This window comes from Ursus americanus, chromosome 16 (assembly GCF_024610735.1).
Source record: "Ursus americanus isolate L20-20 chromosome 16, mUrsAme1.1.p, whole genome shotgun sequence".
NCBI classification, from domain to species: domain Eukaryota; kingdom Metazoa; phylum Chordata; class Mammalia; order Carnivora; family Ursidae; genus Ursus; species Ursus americanus.
In genome coordinates this window covers 11521186-11546689 of record NC_142142.1, presented here as the reverse complement: position 1 = coordinate 11546689, position 25504 = coordinate 11521186, and the positions used below count along the sequence as shown (strand labels likewise).

The following is a 25504-nucleotide window of genomic DNA, read 5'->3' as shown; positions in this document are numbered from 1 at the left end:
TATCCAGAAACACGCACTGCATTTAGTTTTCATATCTTAACAATTTTTTTCTAACTAGAACAGGTCTTCAGTTTTTCCTTGTCTCATGAACTTGATAGTCTTAAAAAGTATAGGACTTTCATTCTGTAGAAGGACCTTCAACATAGGTCCATCAATATTTCCTCATAACCAGACCCAGGCCATGCATTTTTGGCAGGAATACTAAAGCAATGATGCTGAGCTCATTTCAGTGCATTTTATCAGGAGATACATACACCATAATGACCTGCTCTGTCATGGGCAATGTTAACCTTAAATGCAGGGTCAAGTTGGTTGCTGCCAGTTTTCTTCACTGTAAAGTCACCATCTCCCCCTTTGTATTAGTATTTCATAGGGAGAACATCTAAATTACACCAGTATGTGTTCCTCATCATACTCCCCCCTCTCAGCCAGAGCATCCACTGATAAATAATACATATCAACTATCCCTAAGATGGTTGCCAAATGGTGATCATTCATGTCCATTGTTCCTTCTACATTTGTTATTTGGCATTCTTTTGTAAGGAAGAGCTTTCCCTTCTCCTCATTTATTTATATTAGTATGCACTCACAGATTCTCATTTTATTCAATGGGTTGTAACTTGAAACCCTTGCTATTTAATTTTGATACTGACACTATCTCTGGTTTAGAAGGCCAAAGCTTGCCTTTCAGCCCTCACAGGGGTTCACAGAGCTAGGCAATACATGGATGTGTAAACATATGTATACACATATATTTATAATTTATACAACACACACATCTTTTTCCATATCTGTGTGTACATTTATGTTCGTGTCACACACTCATGAGCTCACGCTAATATTTTTTAAAGATTTTTATTTATTTGAGAGAGAGTGGGAGTGAGGGGAGGAACAGAGGGAGAGGGAGAGTGACAAGCAGACTCCTCAGTCAGCAGGGAGCCTGATGTGGGGCTCAATCCCAGGACCCTGAGATCATGACCTGAGCCCAAGTCAGACGCTTAAATGACTGAGCCACCCAGGTGCCCCTGATAGTTTAAATTCCAGTCTAACCTCCTCAAGATTCTGTCTAGCTTTCCTTCCTTCCGTATTTGTAAATCCCTTCTGAGACAGTGGAGAAATCAGGTTTTGCTATCCCCAATATATTTACTTACTGTTTAATCAATGATTTACTTGTTCAGTGTAACCCATTTCCTAACTCCGGCCACCTCCTCCACCCACCCTGCCATATCCCTTCCCCTCAACACTGTGCTTCCGTGCAGTGCACAGCAGCCACTTCCCCGTCACCATCAGATCTTCTCGGAAGCTCAGCATGCTGCTACCTCTGACCTCCTTTCCTCGCTCCTTAGACACTGAATGTTGCCACCTCAGCACAGCACTTCTTCCCCTCATTACCCCACTTCCCTGAAGGGTTTCCATATCAGGAGGACAGAAGGAGAAAGTGAAAGGGAGATGGAAAGGGAAAGGTGAAAAAGGGAAGTGGGAATTGGGAACCCTAACCTTTTAAAATAGCATGGGATGAGTAGACTTTCACTTATTTATTAGAGACCTTTATTACTGTATTGTATCACGCGGCAGTAATGTCCTCGGGACCTCCCGGGCAGTGTTACGTTTGTAATTCTCAGGCTCATTTTATAGTTATTCTTCTTTCTCCTTTTCCATCATTTTTCAATTTCCTCAAACGTTGCCTATCCCTTCCCTGTTAAATTAGCTATTTCTAATGTGCTATGGGCTGAGAATCCAAATAATCAACGTAGTAACCGGTTATAAAAAGTAAGAGAAATATACTGACAGAGTCTAAGAGCTCTTCCATGATTAATAACCTTGAGCTCTTCACAGCATAAATGCAATGATTCTTATTTAGCTGCCCAGAAGTTCTTTTTCCATAATTCTCAGGTAGTTGTATTTTAGATAAGTCAGGTTGCCTAAATAAGCTGATCTCCAGAGAGGTGCGATGCAAATGTTATTTTGAGGAAGTATTCTACAAATTTCAGTTGAGTAAATTTTCACATTGGTTCAAAGGAAAATTTTCTTTCCCTTTCTAGAAATATTTCAGCTCTTTCAACTCTTGAGAAGAATTTGAGATTAAACATATTCTGATCCCCTAGTAAAGAGATCAGTAGGTACACATTCATTCATTAAATCATTTAACAATATATACTGAATGCTTACTATCTGATAGGTATTGTTCTAAGCATTTGAGAGGGTAGCAGTGAATAAGATAAAGTCCCTTATCTCAAGGAACTTTAAGTCTAGCTGGTGGAGGCAAACAAATATATATAACTGTTCATAAATGTTTTGAAGAAAAATAAGGCCTGGTAAAGGGAGAATGATATGGAGGCATTATTTGAATAGTGTGATCAGAGAGAATTCTAATTTCATTTTTGTTGTAAATGATTGACTTCCAACAGACTCTTGAGCAAGGGAAGAGAAGTGGCAACCAATTTATCTCAGGGAAGGAGACAAATTAAGCTGGGGACTTCTGATACTCACGCTTTCCCAGTCTGCTACTCTGGCTGCTTTTTCCCCTCTAAATTTGTTCTCTATAAACAAAGATATGTTGATAAACAAGAAATGGAAATGTTTACATACTACTTGCTCTAAAAATGGAAATGAATGATTACTTAAAATGTAGACCACGTGTCAGAGGTCAGTTAGTATAACTATCTCCCTTTAAGGAAAACTAGGGACACTTGGGTGGCTCAGTCGGTTAAGCGTCTGTCTTTGGCTCAGGTCATGATCCCAGGGTCCTGGGACTGAGTCCCACATCGGGCTCCCTCTCCCTCTGCCTGCTGCTCCCCCTGCTTGCTCAGCCTCTCTCTCTCTGACAAATAAATAAATAAAATCTTAAAAAAAAAATGGATGAGAAAACTAAGCTTCAGAGAGGGTAGGGACTTGCTTAAGGTCACCCAGGGGCAGAGGGAAACCTAGAACATCAAGTTCTTGATATTTGTCTCTGACGTTTTATGTTTACACCATCCTATTTGAAGGGTAAAGGAAAAAACACTTCAATACTATGCTAAAAAAAAAAAAAAAGTCTCTATTTCCTACCTGAAAAGGATGTGAAGATAAGAACCAAGGCCAGTTAAAATATGCCACCATGCATGAAACTGTGTGGCAACCCCTATGACAGGTGGCACCTTCTTTCGAAAGTTCCTGTGTAAAGAGGGGAAAAGAAATCACTGTATTATTATTTTTTCAATATTTAGCAACTAATGCTGACAGCCTTTTAGCATTTTGAAATGTTATTCTCAGATATGGCAATTATTTAATTTCCTTGTTAGCTGTAGTCTGCATATTGTTTTCCAAAGTATATTTTGAGGAATAGTGTTCCTAGCAGAAGTTCCATGAAGAATTGATTCTGTGCTCAAAGAAAAAATATAGAAAATAGTACATAGTTTATTGCCCTCTTGGAGACTGCAATGTCTATTAATAGAATGAAGGTTTTGAGAAGTCCCAGCAGAACTATATAAGAGTTATTTTCATTTTCTTTTAGGTAATGTGCTAATGGACAGAACCATTTATTTATTTATTTTTATTATGTTAGTCACCATACAGTACTTCATTAGTTTTTTATGTAGTGTTCCGTGATACATTGTTTGCATGTAACACCCAGTGCTCCAGGTAATACGTGCCCTCCTTAATACCCATCACTGGGCTAACCCATCCCCCCACCCCTCTCCCCTCTGACACCCTCAGTTTGTTTCCCAGAGTTCACAGTCTCTCATGATTCATCTCCATGAGATGAGCCATATGATAATTGTCCTCTGCTTGACTTATTTCACTTGCATAATCTCCTCCAGTACTATCCACGCCGATGCAAATGTTGGGTAATCATCCTTTCTGATGGCTGAGTAATATTCCATTGTACATATGGACCACATCTTCTTTACCCATTCATCTGTTGAAGAGCATCTCGGCTCCTTCCACTCCAATAGTTTGGCTATTGTGGACATTGCTGCTATGAACATTGGGGTGCATATGGCGTTTTTTTTTTTTCACTACATCTGTATCTTTGGGGTAAATACCCAGCAGTGCAATTGCTGGGTCATAGGGTAGCTCTATTTCCAACATTTTGAGGAACCTCCACAGTTTTCCAAAGTGGCTGCACCAACTTGCATTCCCACCAACAGTGTAAGAGGGCTCCCCTTTCTCCACAACCTCTCCAACACTTGTTGTTTCCTGCCTTGTCAATTTTTGCCATTCTAACTGTGTAAGGTGGTATCTCAATGAGGTTTTGATTTGAATTTCCCTGATAGCTAATGATGTTGAACATTTTTTTCATGTGTTTGTTATCCATTCATATGTCTTCTTTAGAAAAGTGTCTGTTCATATCTTCTGCCCATTTTTTGACTTATTTGTTTTTCAGGTGTTGAGTTTGAGAAGTTCTTTATAGATCTTGGATACCAGCCCTTTATCTGTAATATCATTTGCAAATATCTTCTCCCATTCCATGGGTTGCCTCTTTGTTTTGTTGACTGTTTCCTTTGCTGTGCAGAAGCTTTTTATCTTGATGAAGTCCCAAAAGTTCATTTTTGCTTTTGTTTCCCTTGTCTTTGGAGACGTGTCATGAAAGAAGTTGCTGTGGCCAATGTCAAAGAGGTTACGGCTTATGTTCTTCTCTATGATTTTGATGAATTCCTGTCTCACATTGAGGTCTTTCATCCATTTAGAGTTTATCTTTGTGTATGGTATAAAAGAATGGTTGAGTTTCATTCTTCTGTATATGACTGTCCAATTTTCCCAGCACCATTTATTGAAGAGACTGTCTTTTTTCCATTGGATATTTTTTCCTGCTTTGTTGAAGACTAGTTGACCATAGAGTTGAGGGTCCGTATTTGGACTCTCTATTTTGTTCCATTGATCTATGTGTCTGTTTTTGTGCCAGTATCATGCTGTCTTGGTGATCACACCTTTGTAGTATAGCTTGAAATCAGGCAACGTGATGCCCCCAGCTTTGTTTTTCTTTTTCAATATTTCCTTGGCAATTCTGAGTCTTTTCTGTTCCATACAAATTTTAGGATTGTTTGTTCCAGCACTTTGAAAAATGGCATTGGTATTTTGATCAGGATGGCGTTGAAAGTATAGACTGCTCTGGGTAGCATAGATATTTTAACAATGTTTATTCTTCTGATCCATGAGCATGGAATGTTTTTCCATCTTTTTGTGTCTTTTTCAATTTCTTTCATAAGTGTTCTGTAGTTTCTGGAGTATAGATCCTTTACCTCTTTGGTTAGGTTTATTCCAAGGTATCTCATGGTTTTTGGTGCTACTGTAAATGGAATCGACTCCCTAATTTCTCTTCCTACAGTTACATTGTTAGTGTATAGGAAAGCAACTGATTTCTGTGCACTGATTTTGTATCCTGCCACATTACTGAATTGCTGTATGAGTTCTAGTAGTTTGGGGGTGGAGTCTTTTGAGTTTTCCACATAAAGTATGATGTTATCTACGAAGATACAGAGTTTGACTTCTTCTTTTCCAATCTGAATACCCCTTATTTCTTTTTGTTGTCTGATCGCTGTTGCTAGGATTTCTAGTACTATACTGAATAATAGTGGCGAGAATGGGCATCATGTCATGTTCCTGATCTTAAGGGAAAGGCTCTTAGCTTTTCCCCACTGAGAATGATATTTGCTGAGTGCTTTTCATAGATGGTTTTTATGACATTGAGGAATGTATGCTCTATCCCTACACTCTGAAGAGTTTTAATCAGGAAAGGATGCTGTATTTTGTCAAATGCTTTTTCTGCATTAATTGAGAGGACTGTATGGTTCTTGTCTCTTCTCTTATTATGTTCTATCACACTGATTGATTTGCGAATGTTGAACCACCCTTGTATCCCAGGGCACCTGGTCTTGATGGATAATCCTTTTAATGTACTGCTGGATCCTATTAGCTAGGATCTTGTTGAGAATTTTGGCATCCATATTCATCAGGGATATCGGTCTGTGATTCTCCTTTTTGATGGGGTCTTTGCCTGGTTTTGGGATCAAGGTAATGCTGGCCTCATAGAATGAGTTTGGAAGTTTTCCTTCTGTTTCTATTTTTTGAAACAACTTCAGGAGAATAGGTATTATTTCTTCTTTGAATGTTGGGTAGAATTCACCGAGGAATCCATCAGGCCCTGGACTCTTGTTTTTTGGGAGGTTTTTGATAACTGCTCCAATCTTGTTACTGGTTATTGGTCCATTCAGGTTGTCAATTTCTTCCTGTTTCAGTCATGGCAGTTTATAGGTTTCCAGGAAGGCATCCATTTCTTCCAGGTTGCTTAATTTATCGGCATATAATTGTTGATAATAATTTCTAATAATTGTTTCCATTTCCTTGGTGTTACTCATGACCTCTCCCCTTTCAATCATAATTTTATTAATTTGGGACCTTTCTCTTTTCTTTTGGATAAGTCTGGCCTGTGGTTTATTGATGTTATTAATTCTTTCAAAGAACCAGCTTCCAGTTTCCTTAATCTGCTCTACTGTATTTCTGGTACAGTAATCTTAATTATTTCTCTTCTCATGCATGGCTTAGGCCTTCTTTGTTGTTCCTTCTCCAGTTCTTTAAGTTGTAAAGATAGATTGTATATTCCGGATTTTTCTATTTTTTTGAGTGAGGCTTGGATGGCTATGTATTTCCCCCTTAGGACCGCCTTTGCAGTATCCCATAGGTTTTGGACTGATGTGTTTTTGTTTTCTTTGGTTTCCATAAATTGTTTAAGTTCTTCCTTGATTTCCTGGTTGACCCAGACATTCTTAAGCAGGATGGTCTTCAGCTTCCAAGTGTTTGAATTTCTTCCAAATTTTTTCTTGTGATTAAGTTCTAGCTTCAAAGCATTGTGTCTAAGAATATGCAGGGAATAATCTCAATCTTTTGGTATTGATTGAGACCTGATTTGTGACACAGTATGTGGTCCATTCTGGAGAAAGTTCCATGTGCATTCGAGAAGAATGAGTATTCTGTTGTTTTAGGGTGGAATGTTCTGTATTTATCTATGAGGTCCATCTGGTCCAGTGTGTCATTCAAAGCTCTTGTATATTTGCTGATTTTCTGCTTAGATGATCTGTCTATTGCTGAGAGTGGAGTGTTGAGGTCCCCTACTATTAATGTATTATTATCAATATATCTCTTTATTTTGGTTAACAGTTGGCTTATGTAGCTGGCTGCTCCCATGTTGGGGGCATAGATATTTATAATTGTTAGATCCTCTTGTTGGATAGACCCTTTAAGAATGAGATAATGTCTGTTTGTATCTCTAACTACTATAGTCTTTAGCTTTAAATCTAATTTTGGACAGAACACTTTCTTCAAGTAGTATCTTGCTAACACTTTATGGAACAAGTGTTTCCTGGAACACAATTTGGGAAACATTGGTCTACTTAGCTATTCACTCAAGGAACCAAATACATGCTTTTCCTTGCCCTACATACAACCATCATCTTAGATGAGCACCATACAGTCTATAAAGTGCTTTTGTAAATATTATTTCACTTCATAGTGAGTCTTTGAGGTAGCTATTATTACTTTTGCTTTACACATGAGGAACCTAAAAATCAGAGACCAAGCTGCCCAAGTCACTAAGCCAAGTGGCACAGCTGAGTCTCAAATTCTATATCTTTTGATTAAGTATGTACTATATTAATATTCTCATTTATTAGAAGGGAAAAAATCAATGTAAAACTATTTCTCTAGATATCCTATGAATTTTTGAGAAAACTACCATGTCTAAGAACCTACTTTATTTCTTAGTGGCTCTTACCCAGAGGATGATGACTATCTCAGCAGTGTAAACACTGGGGCATCTGATGGGTAATTCTGATTCAGAACCATTCATTCAGAACTTAGTTTTCTAAGCAGGGTATATTACTTGTTTGTTTGTGTACATTTAAAATATACATTTACTTATTTAATTTTTTATTATGGAAAATTTCAAACATGTGCAAAAGTGGGCAAAATTATAATGAACCCATAATCCAGCTTCAACAATTATAACTTACAGCCAATCCTAGACTCTCATCCACTTCTCCCCTTCCATATTTTGAAGCAAATCCCAGATATTGTATCATTTTAACTCTAAATATTTCAGTATGTGTCTCTAAAAAATTAAAACCTCTTTAAAGGGGTGCCTGGGTGGTGCAGTCAGTTGAGTGACTGACTCTTGGTTTCCACTCAGGTTGTAATCTTGGGGTTGTGATCTCAGGGTCATGAGATCAAGCCCCAAGTCAGGCTTCGCACTTAGAATGGAGTCTGCTTGGGATTTTCTCTCCCTCTCCCTCTGCCCCTCCTGCTTGTGCATGCTCTCTAATAAATAAATAAATAAATAAATAAATAAATAAATAAATCTAAAAAAAAATCTATTTTTAAATTTTTTTTACGAAGAGCTTTTCTTATAAAGATTTTATTTATTTATCAGAGAAAGAGAGAGAGAGAGAGCACAAGCAGAGGGAGCAGGAGGCAGAGGGAGAATCAGGCTCCCTGCTGAGCGAGGAGCCCGATGTGGGACTAGATCCTAGGGCCCTGGGATCATGACCTGAGCTGAAGGTAGATGCTTAACCAACTGAGCCACCCAGGTGACCCAAAAAAACCTCTTTAAAACATAACAGTAATACCATTTTCACACATAAAATATTAACAATAATCCCTTAATATCACAAAATATTCAATTATAGATTAAAGTTCCAATAATCTCATAAATTTAAAATTTTGTTTTGCAGTTTGTTTGCTTGAATCAGAATTAAAGAAAATCAACACACTGCATTTGATTGATACAGTATTATCTCTTAAGTCTCTTATTTATTTTTAAATATTTTCTTTCTTTCTTTCTTTCTTTCTTTCTTTCTTTCTTTCTTTCTTTCTCTCGAGTGCGTGTGCACCTGTAGGGGGAGGGGCAGGGGGAGAGAGAGAATCCCATGCAGACTCTGTGATGAGTGCAGAGGCTGACACACAGGGCTCCATCTCACCACCCTGCGATCATGACCTGAGCCAAAATCAAGAGTCAGACACTTAACCAAATGAGCCACCCAGATGCCCCTTAAGTCTCTTTTAATCTATATGTTCCTCTTCCCTTTTTTACCCCCTCTGCAATTTATGCTGAAGAGACCACGTCATTCATCCTGCAGATTTCCCACAGAATTCTGCTCATTGCCTCTCTCTTGTGCTTTTCAATTTATGTGCTTATGGAAAACTTTAGGGCACAAAATTTTGAGTTGGAAGGACCCACTAGTTTAACCTCTTCAACATGTTCAGTTTATGGAAACTGAGGCCCAGAAAGATATTTATCTTAGTGACAGACTAAGGTGCAGAGACGCAAAATCAAACTCTAGTCAATATATTATTGTTGACAAGATGGTAAAAGAAACACTTGCCTTTCTTAGAAAATAACATTAAGTATACTAAAGTACAAAATTATATACATGTATCTTATTTTTTTTTAAAGATTTTATTTATTTATTTATTTATTTGACAGAGAGAGAGACAGCCAGCGAGAGAGGGAGCACAAGCAGGGGGAGTAGGAGAGGAAGACGCAGGCTTCCAGCAGAGGAGCCTGATGTGGGGCTCGATCCCAGAACGCCGGAATCACGCCCTGAGCCAAAGGCAGACGCTCAACGACTGCGCCACCCAGGCGCCCCATATACATGTATCTTATATGCTTCTTACAAATCATTAGTATTTCTTCAACACAGCAGATTAGGGAGATTTCAGAGGCCTAATTAACATCTGATCAACTCTATAATTCTGTGGTACATACACACAAAAATCCCTACAGATATTACAAAATTGTCTTAGGTCCAAATTTTTAGGTTAATTAAACAAGTATTCTCAGAATTTAATTTCAACAACGGCAAAAATTCACTTCATGGCACTAATAATTCTATATGCCTATGAAATTTTCTGCTTAATAGATTGCTTCTAAAAATATTTCTCAAAGATTGAAAATATATCTTACCTCAGTGAATCACAAAAGATGTTATCTATGTTCCATAACAGAAATCCCATTAAAAATATACCCAAGGATGTATAACCCAGTCCTCTGAGCCATGGATAAACCCTGTGGGGAAAAAAAGGAAAGCAAACTGAAATTTTGTTAAGTCGTGTCATGATCAGAGCTTGAAGCCACTGCTTTCATGAGAAGGAAAGGTTTTCGTTAGTATTAAAAGCAAACCTATCTATTAAATTCTCTAATACATTTGCCTATTACATTTAGCCATTAAAAAAATGAGAAAAAATGTGCCATTAAGACTTTGCTAAGTGTTTCCAAAAAGTAATCTGAAGGCCCCCAATAACTTCAACAGTCCCCTGGAAGAGGCAGCAGATGCTGGAACAGAACTAACATTGACTGAGTCACCTGCTTGGTGTCAGGCAGGCACCATAGTCAATTAGATACACAAGCAAATGAATAAAATCTTCAGATAAACCCTGTGAAGAAGGTATTATAATCTTTGCACTTCACTGATAAGGAAATTGAGGCTTGGTGAGTTACCCAAAACAAGAACAGTAGCTTACATATTTTTATAGCTTCAATGATGTATCACTGACTTACACTTAACTGAATATAGTTCAAGTGTACATTTTATCGGTACATTTGTATATATTCATGAAACACTACAATCAAGGTGATAAACATATTTATCATTGCCAAAAGCTAGTTTGCATTTTTCAGAATGTTATATAAATGGAATAACACAGTACATCCTCTTCATTGTATGCCTTCTTTCACTTGGCATAATTATTTTAAAATTCATCCATGTGGTTATGTGTATCAATCCTTCATGTCCTTTAATTGCTTAGTAGTATTCCATTGTATGGATATACCAAATTTGTTTATCTGTTCAAATGTTGGTGGACATTTATATTGTTTCCATTTTTTTCTATAACAAATAAAATAACTATGACCACTGATAAGTAAGTTTTTGTATGAACATATGCTTTCATTTCTCTTGGGTAAAAAGCTAGGACAGGAATAGCTGTATTGTACAGCAGGTGAATGTTAAACATTTTTAAGGTACTGTTAAACTGCTTTCCTAAGTGACTGTATCATTTTACATTCCCACCAGCAGTGTACGAATGTTTTTTGTTCTATATCCTCACCGACATTTGGCATAACATGGGCATTTTTTTTTTCATTTTAGTTGTTCCTCGTAGGTGTTAGTATCTCACTGTCGTTTTAATTTGCATTTCCCTAATGACTAATGTTATGAAACATCTTCTCATGTGCTATTTGCCATCCATGTATCTTCTCTGATACAGTTTGTTAAATCTTTGCCCGTTAAAAAAATTGTTTGCCTTCTTATTGAGTTGTAAGAGTTCTTTATATATTCTAAATATAAAGTCCTTTGTTGGATATATATTTTGTATTTTCTCCAAGTCTGTGATTTGCCTTTCACTTTCTTAACAATGTCTTTTGAAGAAAAATTTGTTATTTTGATGAAGTTCAATATTTCATTTTTTTCATTATAGTTTGTATTTTTTGTATCCTATTTAATAACTTTGTCTAACCAAAGGCTGCAAAGACTTCTATCCTTTCTTCTAGAAGTTTTATAATTTTAGCTTTTACATTTAGGGATATGATTCAATTCTAGCAATTTTTGTAATGGCATTAAATTTTGTAATGGCATGAGTTTAAGTTCATTTTGAAAATAAGAATATCCAGTTGTTTCAGCACAATTTATTGAAAAGATTATCCTTTCCTCTACAGAATTACCTTTGAATGTTTACTTAACATCAGGTCAGGATGGATGAACGGTTTACTGTTGGGTGTTTTATTGATCTATATTTCATTCTTACCACCAACACCACATTGTCTTGACTAGTGCAGCACAGAGTAAATTAAGGAGTGTAAATGCTTTTTGTCATTCATTTTTTTTTTAAAGATTTTATTTATTCTTTTGAAAGAGAGTGCTCGTGGGAGCACGGCGGGGGCAGGAAAGGGGAAGGAGACAAGAGAAGCAGGCTCCGTACTGAGCAGGGAGCCCCACACGAGGCTTGATTCCAGGATTCCGGGATTATGACCTGAGCTGAAGGCAGTCGCCTAACTGATGGAGCCACCCAGGCGCCCATGTCATTCTTTTTTACAACTGTTTTGGTTCTTCTAGATCATTTGCATTCCCATGTAAATTTCAGAATCAGTTTCTCAATTTTTACCAAAAAGCCTGCAGAGATTTTGATTGTGACTGCATTAAACCTATAGGTCAGCTGGGGAGAACTGACATCTTAACAATATTGAGTTTTTGAATCCATGAAAATGGTACATCTATCTGTTTATTTAGGTCTTCTTAAATTCCTCTCAGCAAAAAACTGTTCATTGTTGTTTCCCATATGCAGGTCTTACATACAGTTGCTAAATTTAATCCTTAAACCTCTGATGTTTTTTGGTGCTACTGTAAATTGTACTTTTGAAATTTCACTTTTCAATTGTTTGCTGCTAATATATAGAAATATGATTTTTGAATATTCATTTGAATTCCATGACCTTGTTGAATTCCAACTTACTACTTCTAGTAGTTTTTTGGTACATGTCCCATGACATTTTCTGTACATGATCATGTGATTTGCAAATACTATATTGGACAAGCCTTCAACCAGTATAATGTTGAATAGAAGTGGTGATAATATTCTTGTTTTATTCTTCATTTTAAAGATAACTTTTTAAAACATTTCATGACTATATATGTTAGATGCTGTAGAGTTTACAGGTTAAGGAAGTTCCCTTCTATTAACTAATTTGTAAAGGGTTCTATTTTGTTTTTAGTTTGTAAATAGCTGTTGAATTTTACAGAATGCTCCTTCTAAATCTACTGCTATCTTCATGTATTTTTTCTCCTTTTAAGTATGGTGAACGACAAGAATAGATTTTCTCAAATACTTTCTTTTTTTAACTGGAAGTATCTGTATATAAATGAATGAAAAAGGGTAATTTAAAAACCATCAGGAAAGCACAAACCTGGCTGTGTGTGGAAAAAGCATTACTGCCACTGTCTGATGAAGGTTCAGAGAAGATTAGGTTAAAAGAGTCACAGTCTGTCTTCAGCTTTTCAGAGTTTATCATAACCCCATTTAGGGGAGGCAAGAATGAGTCCCAGGAAACAAGGCTCAACATAGTGAAGGCATCTGGCAGAGTTGCAGTGTGGGCCAGGTGCTGAGATGTGACAGAATATGCTCGATGGGAGTAGGGTACTCTCTATTTTCTGCTTCTAAGCTTACTTACCAGGGCCAATCTTCAGCTCTCAGCAGTAGTTCAAAGCAAAATTCTTCTGTGGGGTGAAATGAATGTCTTTGGTTATCCAGGCAGCAGGGTACACAGGAGAGAGCAAGAATTTCTCAGGACATGGTCCCTATAAGCTAAGTACAGATAAGATTCTGGGGACAGACTACCCATTATTATCAGGTATAAGAATATAAAATACAGAAGGCCCTCAACATATCTGGGTCTGGAGTCACACCGCTTCATCCTGGACTGCCTTCCTCACTAGTGTATAGCTATAATATGAGAAGTCCCTTCCCCTCCTCTTCACCCTGAGAATTACCTTTACCCCTCTTGACACTGGATTTCCTATGTCTTTTATCTCATGTCTTCCTCCTTTTTGGTTTACTCTCTCATTATACAGCCTTCAGTAGGTTTCTGAGTAATAGTTTATAGGCTATAAGCTTTTTTGAGAACTCAGATATATGAGTTGGTAGTTTGGTTGGCTGCAGGATTCTAAGTTGGAATTCTAGCTGCCAGTTTTGTTTTGATAAGCCCCAAACCATTCTGATTCCTGACCCTTTGTATGTATGTCTGCCTTCTAACTCTACAAACTTGTGGAATCTTCCTTATCAAGAATTCTGAAACTGTCATGGGTCTATTTCTACCCATTGTGTTGAAGAGCCAGTGGGTTGTTCCAATGTAATAATTCATGTCTTTCAATTGCAGGGTATTTTCTTAAGTAATTTTGATAATGGATTCCTTCTCTTCCATTTTATCTGCATTGCCCCCTCCCCTTTTTAATGTTGGTCCTTGTATCTGGCCCAGTAATATTTCTATTGAGTCTCTTCTCCATTTCTTTCTCATCATCCTGATGGCACCCAGGTGTGTGTGTGTGTGTGTGTGTGTGTGTGTGTGTGTGTGTGTGTGTTTGCTTCTGCCTTTTCTGCTGTGAAGCCCACAGACTTGAGGAAACACTTCATTGTTTCTCCACAGCACTGGTGATGAGTGGGCCCAAGGGTCCTGAGGCCTCGTGTTGTCTTATTTACTCTGGAATATACCATGGGTTTAGCGTCTTTCGTGCGGTAGATTCTTACTGGTGGATGGGGGATGATGGACCATAATGCAATCACAATGTGTGTTCAGGAGAAGGAATTCCAGTGGCTTCTTTAACTGTATTTTTCAAACCATTCACTTCAGTTTTCCATTTTACCATATTTTTAGTATCTTTGGCAGCGGGGGGGGGATCCTCTGAATGTTCCTTTTTTTATATTGCATTCCACTCTTGACTCATAGATATAGTGTATTTCTAGAAATATGAATGGATTAATGACATTTGTTGTTTTGTTATTTTTGAAGTTTTCTTCTTCATGCATAAGTGTTTCTCCTAAGTTGACCCCCCCCCCATTTGTTTTGGCCTCTATCTTTCATATTGGATGCATTCATCATGTCTGGTACTGTTTCCTCATTCTTTAGAATGGGAAACGAAAAAGGTGACCACAAGCTCTAAGTATGTGGTTGAGGCCCTTAGGTAAGTAACCTTTATTGTAGGGCTATTTTGCTGGGCCAATTCTTGGGGAACCCCTAAATCAGTATCTTTAAGTCTTTTAGGCTTCTCATATTCCCTAAAAGAAGATTCTCTCAATTTTCTGCTTAGAGGTTTTTACGTTCAACATTCAAAATGCATAAGGTCACCCAATTTCTCTGATTTCACCATGATATTCACATGCTCAGTTGTGTTTGGCAAAACCCCATCCAGAGACATCGTTCACCCTTCCCAGAGAATAAACCTATAGGCTCCTGGCATTGTTTAGTGGTGTGGAGTAGGTGAGGGGATGTAAGCATTTAACAGCTTAAGTCTTTTAACCAATTGTCTTTATTTTAGAGCCCTCTTCATCTGCTTTTCCAAACTGTCTGTTGCTGTTAATGCTTGATACTTGATACCTGAGAAAATTCTGATGTAAACTGGAGGTTCTTTGTTTAAAATTAGCTTTCTTGGGTTAGCAGTAATCCATTTACTTTCCAGCTTTTAAAATTTTATTGAGTCTTCTTGTGGGTTTATGATTTATAAATAAATTCCTTTGTTGGAGTCTTAGTAGGGTTTCAGAAGGGAGCAAAATTAGATTGAAGATGTTGATCTTCAATATTATATCTGTTTTAATTTCTGCCCTTTATTTCTGTGTGGATTGATTCTACTGATCCATTTTCTAATTATTGAAGTTGTATGCTTAGTTCATTATTCTTCAGCTTCTCTACTTCTAAAGTAAACATCTAAGGCATAAATTTCCCTCTAAGAACCAGTACTTTGTAGTACTTGATTTGTAGTACTTTCACTATGATTAGTTTATAAGTATTATTTCTACTGTGATTTTTTTTTACTTGTATTTACAAGTGTGGTTTTAAGTTTCCAAATATATGGGCTATTTTGATGAATCCTGTTTTAACTAATTGTACTATAGTCAGAGAACATGTTATACTTTGAAGTTTGCTGAACCTTGCTTTTAAACTAGTGTCTGGTAGATGTAATAACTACTTCATGCCTGCTTGAGAAGACCACCTTCTTTAACTTAAATATATTAAATCAACTTGTTATTGTATTATTCAAATTTTGTCTGTATACTTGTCCATATGGTTACTGTATTAAAGTATTTCAGCATGATTGAGCACTGATATACTTCTCTGTAATTCTGTCAATTTTTGCTTAAAATTTTCCATACAAGGTTTAGCACTGCCTTTTTTTTTTCCTGGTAAATCAAATCTTATAATAATAATGTAGCAAACACATTTGTTTTAAATAATGCCTTAAATTTTTTCTGTTATTAAAATAGCTAGTCCAGCTTTCTTTTAGTCAGTATTTGTGTGGCACATATTGTTTTTATATTCTTTTCTTTTAAAAGTACTGTGTATTTATGTGGATTTTTTGGAGACTAATCAGGTGGGTTTTATTATCAAATGCAATAATTCTATAAAAGCTCAGTAGTATTGTAGTATTACTTTCTATCTTAAAGTCTTTCAGAGCTTTGGGCAGACAGCATCTTAAGCATTAAGTATAAACAGCTCTTCTTCTGATCTTAAGTGCCAGTTGTCACCAATTTTCATAGAAAATGGTTTTTTTGTTTTTTCCTACTGCAGTTAAATGACCATTGCTAGTCAGCTGAAGAGAGAATCTCTGGCTCTCCCCTCAAGGTACTAAAGTAATCCCAAGTAAATGAAAATAGCAGCCACATAAATCTGCATGACATTGCAGCCAAGCCAAGGATAATAGCAGTTACTTAAAGAAACGAGCACTTAGTCAAGTCCTGCTTTCCCCTTTGGAATTACGTAAGGCAGCAATACTAGCTAGCTAGAGTCTAATACTACACTTTCGTACCATAAACACAGCTAAACACATAGTGCTAAACACTGACAGCATCAGTACCTGCTCTAACCACTTCAGTGTTTACCTCTCGGTCCAGCATGCTGACTATTAATACCATGCTTTTAAAAGTTTTCATCATTAGACAGTTAAGGCATTAGAGACAAAGGTTTAACGCTATATCTTAATATATACAAGCATTCACTTCAATTAGTATATTGCTTTCTAGAACATACTGTTGAATATTCTCATTTTATGATATTAAAAACTATGGAATTTCTTTTATTAATGCCCAAACTATCAGTGATGGGAAAAGTATAATATAAAATAATACATATAAAGCCACAATGTTCAGTTACAGTTTAAACTAGAAATTACTAACTACACGTGGCTGCTTCATTTTTGGTTTCACATTTTGGCTCCTAGTTCATTCCTATTTACAACTGGTACCCACTGAGAAAAGAGGTACAACTCTTAAGCTATGTATGTTTTGTGGTGGGTGTGCAACATACTGTGTATTTATGTTTTAATAACACTTTTTATGAATAGCACATAGCTGGATTTCTTTTCCCCTGCTTGAGAGTCTTTGTTTTTAATTGCTTAGCTTTGTCCACTAATATTTATTGTGATTATCGATATATTTTGAATTATTTCTACCCTTTTATTTTCTGCTTTGCATTTGTTCTGACTTCTCTCTGCTTCCCTTTTTACTCTTCTTTTCCTAATTTCTTTTGGATTGAGTTTATATAACTCCATTTATTCCCTCATGTTTTTGAAAGTCACAACAAAATCAATTACTGTTTCTAATGGTTATCAAAAATACACATGTAAAATCTAAAATTAATCACTGTCTGTACCTTCTTTCCAAATAAAAAGGACCTTAGGAACTAACTATGTAACTAAGATTATCCTCTTGTATCTCTTATTATTTTGTCCTTCACTTTAGTTTCATTTAAAAATATCTCAAACTAGATATTAGTCACAATAGTTTGTTCAGATAATCCCACAGGTTTATTATTTTTTCTCTACCAGCTAAAGTAGTTTCTAAAGGGAAAGTCTTTCAGTGAGGTGTATTGGTAAACTTTCCCCATTACTGTTTGTTTTTAAATGTCTTTATCTTGTGCCTGTTTTTGAAGGATATTTGGGTATACAATTCTGAGGTGACAGTTAATTTCTCTCAGCATTTTGAAGATAATAGTCTACTGTGTTTTGGCTTCCACTGTTGCTGTTGATAAGTCTGCTGTTGACTATTCCTTTGTTGGCAATATAGCTTTTATCTCTGGTTGTATTAAGATCTTTGTCTTTGGATTTCAGCAATTTCAGTATGCTTTTTTTACAGGTAACAATCAGGATTCAACTGCAAATAATATCTCTTTTTAGAGCAGAAAAGCATTTAATATTCAATTCCAACCAAAAGATGAATGAGCAAGGATTAGGCTCTCTAGGAATGACTCATGAACACTACCACAGAATTATCTTGCCAAAGGAACTTTTTTCTTTTTCACATTAGGAAGCTGGAGAATTGGGAAGCCTCTGGACCACTGCTGCACCCAGCACCATACTGCAACCTTCGCTATAATTCATAGATCAGGAAGCTATCATCACATTTGTTTCCAGAGTCATGATGCACACCCTAGATCCACACCAGTAACTGGATGCCTTATATACTACCATTTCTCTCCCTCACTTAAATTGGTTCTGAATTCAATCTTATGTGAATACATGTGATTGGCTGAACCTGAAGGTATCTGGAAACTTATCGACAAAAGAAATAAGGGAAATACAGCTTTTAGCTTTCTAATATCTACATTACACCTACTGTCTCTTTGAATACTATTCTGTCCCAATTTTTGCTATTCCTTCCCTTGGAACTGCAATAAGAAGTGTTATTTCTCTATAGTGCTTTCTGGCTTATTTCTTTAGATTTGCCTTCCAATTTAATTAATTCTCTCTTCATCCGTGTCTAATCTACTTTTTAGCTTATCCATTGAGTTTTTTATTTCAATATATATTTTTTAATGTTAGAAGTTCTTTGATTCTTTTTCAAATTTGGAATTTCACTTTTGATAATTTCCTGTTCCTTGGTCACCTTTTCATTTTCTCCTTCATTTCATTAAGTATTTCCTAAATAGTTACTTTATATTTCAGCATCTGATTTGGGGGGTTTATGTCTACTGATTTGTGTTTCTCCTGACTTTTACTTATGGTAGCTTATTTCCTCTAGTTTTGGAACTGATCGTGTACACTTGTTTGATCTCCATTCAATCTGCAGAAATCCTAAGGGCTTACATGAAACTACGTTTCTTTAAAGATACTTTGCTTTTGCTTCTCTCCGATATACTGGGGCTCTAGGAATGTTGGATCAGTTTAAGATAATTTAACACCTTGAAGTTTCCCAGACAATAAAGGTAATGTGTATTTGAATCCAAAATCTGTGGGAAGGCAGAACAGTGATTATAAATTCACAGGGGAGTCATTTTTCCTACCTAAAAGTCCATCTTTCCTGAGGCTGAAAGACAAGGTGCCTTGTAACTGCTCATGATCTCAGAACTCATTTGTCAGTTTAGTTTTCAGCTCCTTCTTTGCATTTGATGCTTTAGAATTTTCTTTACATTTTTTTGAGTTCAGCTATGCATTTAAAAGGATGTTTGTTGTGCTTTATCCATAATTTCTAGATGTTTTGTTATAAAAGAGATTTCCAGATATATCTCGTCATAGTAAAAAACAAAAACAAAAACAAAAAACAAGTTCTAGAGTTTCAATCTGATTTTAAAATATCTTTACTGATAAGCACTATTCTGAGTTCCAGGGGTTACTATGATAACTAAGACTTCATGAAACATAATCTAGATGGACAAGACAGGTAAACAATGAACAACACTAAAAAAATAATCACCAAATGGACATATAAGAAAGAAGCTGTGGCAAGACAGATAAAAGAAAGATGTTTTATCTCCTAGGACTTCCACTGTTACACACTTTTTACAGATCTGTCATTTGTGTTTCTAAAAGTATTGGTATCCTATCTTTTGGACTTGATTTAAGGCAAGAACTGTATTTTATGCTTCTTTACACTTCCCTAAGGTGCCTAGATTAAAAGCAGAATAAATTAGGGACTTCTGCTTCTGGGAAGATGAAACAGACACACTTTCCCCTGCTCTTCCCACTAAGTACAATTAAAAATCCCGAACAATATAAAAACAAACATAAGAAGACTCTGAAAGGTGGAGAGAAGAAGGCCAACTGGCTAGAGACTTTGGGACCTGAGTTACACTACAGTGGTAAGTTCCATGTATTTTCTTTTTTACCTCACATATCCCAGAATTGGAACTGAAGATGCTAGCAACCCAGAAACGCCAGTGGGTATAGACAAAAAAACAGCCCAACAAAAGCCTGCTCTCTCTAGCCAAATGACCAGGAAAGAGGCAGCCTAGCAAGAGCAAAAACTTACATAGTAACTACTCTTCTATAGCCAAACACCTCAGAAAAAACTCTAGCCTCACCCCCATCCATGCTGCAAAGATGGAGTGGGGAGTCTAGACTTCCTTCCTCATCGGGCCATAAGAAGGCAGGACTGTAACAAAAGATCTGGCATTCATATTATTGGTGTCCTGGAAGGAGAGAAGAAAGAAGGCAGGGCTGAAAAGTACTTGAAATAATGCCGGAAAACTTTCAAGTTTAGCCAAAAAAACTCCTCCCCCCATAACAAAAAAACATTATAAACCCACAGATTCAAGAAGCTGAGCTAACCTCAAATATGTTAAACCCAAAGAAATCCACATCAAGACACATCACAGACAAAATCTGAATACTAAAGACAAGGGGAAATCCTGAAGAGTGAGAGAGAAGCAACACTTTTCCTATACTATAAGAAATAAACTATTTGAATGACAGGATCTCTCATCAGAAAACCTGAAGAGAAAGTTGCACAATATTTTTCAAGTTCTGAAAGAGAACTGTCAACCTAGAATTCTGTATCCAGTGAAGAAATCAAGACACATTCTCACATGAAGAAAAACCTAGAGGATATAATGCCAACAGATCTACCCTAAAAGAATGGCTAAGGAAGTTTTCTAAACAGAGAGGAAGTGAGGAGAGTAGGAATCTTAGAATGTTAGAGAGGAAGAAAGAGAAATGGAAAGAGTAAAAATATAAATATAATACATTTTTCTTTCCCTTTTGAGTTTCTAAATTATGTTTTATGGTGGGGCAAAAATCATAATACTGTCTGATGTAGTTATAAATGCATGTAAAATGCATATTTTAAGAGGTGCAGGGAAAAGCACTGCTGTAGGTTAAGTTTTTCCCCTCAAAAAGGATAGCTGAAGTCCTAAGTCCCAGAATGTAACCTTATCTGGAAATAGGGTCATTGAGATATAATTAGTTAAAATGAGGTTATACTGGAGTAGAGTGGGCTCCTAATCCAATATGACTGATAATCTTATAAGAAAACAACCATGTAAAGACACGGAAACACAAGGACAACACCGTGGCATAACAAAGGCAGAGACTGAAATTATGTGGGTAAAAGTCAAGGAGTGCCAGAGATTGCCAGCAAATCACCAGAAACTAAGAAGTAAGGATGGATTCTCCTACAGGTTTCAAAGGAATCATGGCCATACTGACACCTTGATTTCTGACTTCTAGCCTCTAGAACTGTGAAACAAAAAATAAAACTATAAACAATACCCTTCATGATTATAGATGTAAAAATCCTTAACAAAATATTAACAAGTATCATTTGGCAACATATACAAATAATTTTATACCATGATTAAGTTGGGTTCATTCACAATACAAAGCTGGTTCAATATTTGAAAATCAATCAATGTAGTAACACCATACTCATAAACTGCAGAAAAAATCATGATCAAATCAATTTATATAAAAAAATTTCTGATGAAATTGAACAACTTCTTCAACTTGATAAAGAATATCTGCAAAAACCATACAGCTAACACTGCACTTAAGTTAATGGTGAAAGACTGAATACATTTCCCCTAAAATTGAAAAGGATATCTACTCCTACCACTCTTATTCAATATAGTCCTGGAAGTTCTAGATAGGACAATAGGCAAAAATGGAAATCAAAAGCACATACATTAGAAAGGATGATAAAAACTGTCCCTATTTGCAGCAAATCTCAAGGAATCTATAAGTCTTCTAAAACTATTAAGTTCAGCAAGGTGGCAGAATACAAGATAAACATAAAAAAACCCAACTGTATTTCTATATAATAGCAATGAACATGCGGACACCCAAATTTAAAAATAAAATACCATTTATAATTGTTCAAGAAAAGTAAACTCCAAAATGCTGAGGAACAAAATCAAAGACGATCAAAATAAATGGAGAGACACATGTGTTTATAGACTGGAAGACTCAACATAGTAAAGATGTGAATTCTTTTGCAAATTGATATGCAGGTTTAATGCAATTCCTATTAAAATCCCAACAAAAATTTTAAATAAACACATATTTTAATATATATTGTAAAATTTATATGGAAAGACAAGGAACCTAAACAGCTGACACAATTTTGAAAAGAACTGAGAGGAGTCAGTCTACATGATTTGAAGAGTTGTTTTATATACAGCTACAGTAATCAAGAGAGTGTGGCACTGGTGGAGGGACAGACACACAGATCAATGTAACAAAATAAAAAACCAGAAATAAATCTACACAAATGAATAATTTTTGAGGAAATAGCACAAACAATACAGTGGAGAAATTTCAGATAGCCTTTTCAACCAGTGGTCCTGGGGCAGCTGGATATTCATAGGTAAAAAAAATGAACCTTGACCTAGCCTTATACCTTATATAAAAATTAACTAAAAATAAATCATGAACTCAAATGTAAAATGTAAAACTATACAAAACTTTTAGAAAAAAAAAACAGGATAAAATCTAGGTTTAGGGAAAGAGTCCTTATATTTGACACCAAAAGTATGATCCATAAAATGAAAACTGATAATTGAACTTCATCAAAATTTTTTGCTCTATGAAAGACTGTGAAGAGTATGAGAAGACAAGGTATAGACGAGGAGAGAAAATATTTGTGAGCTACATATTTGATGAAGGATTAGTATCTAAAACATATAAAGAACTCTCAAAACTCAACTAAAAAAAAGAGAGAGAAACAATACCATCAGAAAATGGGTAAAGACACGAACAATCATTTTAACAAAGAGGATATACAGGTGGTAAATAAGTATGTGAAAATATGTTCATCTTTAGACATTAGGGAAGTGAAAATTAAAACAAGAGATCAGTGCATACCTGAAAGAAAGGCTAAAATAAAAAATAGTGACAACACAAAATGCTGACAAGAACGCAGAGAAACTGGGTTACTCATATACTGCTGGTGGAAATGTAAAATGGCAGACCACCCTTGAAAACAGTATGGCAGTTCCAAGAAAAACTAAACATATAACCATGATACAACTCAGCAATTCCACTCTGGGCATTTATTCCAGAGAAGGGAAAATTTACATTCACACAGAAACCTATAAGCAAATGTTCATAGCAACTTTATTCTTTATAGTTAAAAACTAGAAACAATCCAGATGTCATTTAAGAGGTCAATGGTTAAACTGTGGTACATCCATATCACAGAATACTACTCAGCAATAGAAAGGGATGAACTATTGACACAGTCAACAACTTGTACTTATCTCCAGTAAATCATGCTGAGTGCAAAAGGCCAGTATATATATATTATATATACTGTATGATTCCACTTATATAATGTTTTAAAATAAAAGAATTATAGAAATGAAGGACAGATTAGTGAATGCCAGGGGTTAAGGATAGGTGGTAAAAGAATGGGGTGGAGAGAAGTGGGTATGGCTATAAAAGGACAACACAGGGATGCTTGTGGCAATGGAATTGCTCTGTATCTTGACTCTGTCAATGTCAAATCCTTGTAATGTTGTACTATAGTTTTGCAAGACATTATCACTGGAGAAAATTGGTAAAAGGTATAGGAGATTTCTATTATTACAATGCACGTGCTTCTATAATTACCTCAAAATAAAAAGCTTCATTAAAAAAGATATAAAAGGAAAAACCCATAAATCATATCATTTGTTTATTGAGCATATACTATATGGCCAGGTTCCATGGAAATTACTCACATGAATATTTATTATTTAATTTTCATAAACTCTATAAAGATTATGACTATTTCCTAAATCATCTCTTTGGAGTACTGATTCTCTGTGACACTGTCTTCCTTATTTATTGTTTTGTAAGAAGGGTCCTGAGTCAAGTAGCTTGAGAAACACAAAAACAATTTTTGTTTTTACTGTAGGGATTTTTCAAGGCAATATACTAATGTACATTACAAATATTCAAAAGGAGGCCATCATACAGTTTTCCTCAAATTAATGTTGGAATTTTTGTTTTTACAGGATGCCAATTAACACCTTGCTTAAAGAACTAGTATTCATTAACTTATACCACAATAAATATTGGCCTAAAGTTTTCTATCAATATCACTGCTAGAATTGGGTTTTATTATTTCAATTTAGGCTATAGATTTATTGCTTGAATGTAATCTAATCATACCGTTGATCCGAACCACTTACCATGTAACAATATAAATAGATCGAAGTACTAATGTGAAGACCAACATTCCATACATGACCTGAATAAGAAAGGGAAAATCAAGTTAGTAAAATCATTATTCTTTGGCAAAGGAAGTCTATTTTGCCTATAAAAACAGCCCTCTCAATAAAATGTAAATATTTTTTATCTTTTGTTTACATTTTAAAAAACAGACTTTTTGCAAATATCTTCTCCCATCCATAGGCTGCCTTTTAGATTTGTTGATTGCTTCCTTCACTGTGCAGAAGCTTTTTATTTTGATTAAGTCCCAACAGTCTATTTTTGCTTTTGTTTTCCTTGCCTCTGGAAACATAACTAGAAAGAAGTTGCTATGGCTAATGTCAAAAGAGGTTACTGCCTGTGTTCTTCTCTAGGATTTTTATGGTTTCAAGTCTCAGATTTAGGTGTTTAATCCATTTTTAATTCATATTTGTGTATGGTATAAGAAAGTGGTCGTTTTATTCTTTTGCATGTGGCTGCCCAGTTTCCCCAACACCATTTGTTGAAGAGACTGCCTTTTTCCCAGTGGAAATTCTTTCCTGCTTTTTCAAAGATTAATTGACCCTATGGTTGTGGGTTCATTTCTGGGTTTTCTATTCCATTCCACTGATCTATGTGTCTATTCTTGTGCCAGTACCAGACTGTTTTGATGACTACAGCTTTGTAATATAACTTGAAGTCTGGAATTGTGATGCCTCCAGCTTTGCTTTTCTTCTTCAAGGTTTGCTTTTGCTACTTGGGGTCTTCTGTGGTTCCTTATAAATTTTAGAACTGTTTATCTGATAGAGGGTCAGTATCCAAAATACATAAAGAACTTATAAAACTTGGGGCACCTGGGTAGCGCAGTTGGTTAAGCATCAGCAATCTTGGTTTCAGCTCAGGTGATGACCTCAGGGTCATGAGATCAAGCCCCAAATTGGGCTCCATACTCAGAACAGAGACTGCTTGAAGTTCTCTCTCCCTCTCCCTCTGCCCCTCCCACTTATGTTCTCTCTCCCTCTAAAATAAATGAATAAATCTTTAAAAAAACCCATAAAACTCAATACCTGAAAAACGAATAATCCAGTTAAAAATGTGCTGACGACATGAACAGACATTTCTCAAAAGAAGTCATACAGATGGCCAACAGACACATGAAAAGATATTCACCATCACTCATCATCAGGGAAACATAAATCAAAACTACAGTGAGCTATCACCTCACACCTGCCAGAATGGCTAAAATCAACAATATAAGAAACAATAGGTGGTAGCAAGGATATGGAAAAAAGGGAACCCTCGTGCACTATTGGTGGGCATGCAAACTGGTGCAGCCAACTGTGGAAAACAGCATGGAAGTTCCTCAAAAAGTTAAAAATAAAACTACCCTA

The 25504-nt window shown here is 35.9% G+C and overlaps 1 protein-coding gene across 6 annotated transcripts in view; it reads right to left on the bottom strand.

Annotated features, from left to right (window-relative positions):
• ACER3 (alkaline ceramidase 3) overlaps positions 1-25504 on the bottom strand; it is a 176037-nt gene that overhangs the window by 11080 nt on the left and 139453 nt on the right. For 5 of the 6 annotated variants that reach the window (XM_045816290.2, XM_045816292.2, XM_087868175.1 and 2 more), the window contains 3 exons: positions 24116-24174; positions 9938-10039; positions 3049-3153 (listed from right to left, as the gene is read on the bottom strand). In XM_045816290.2, the coding sequence (XP_045672246.1) occupies positions 3049-3153; positions 9938-10039; positions 24116-24174 (266 nt within the window). The remainder of the gene's footprint in view (positions 1-3048; positions 3154-9937; positions 10040-24115; positions 24175-25504) is intronic. The other variant, XM_045816289.2, reaches the window with a different exon arrangement.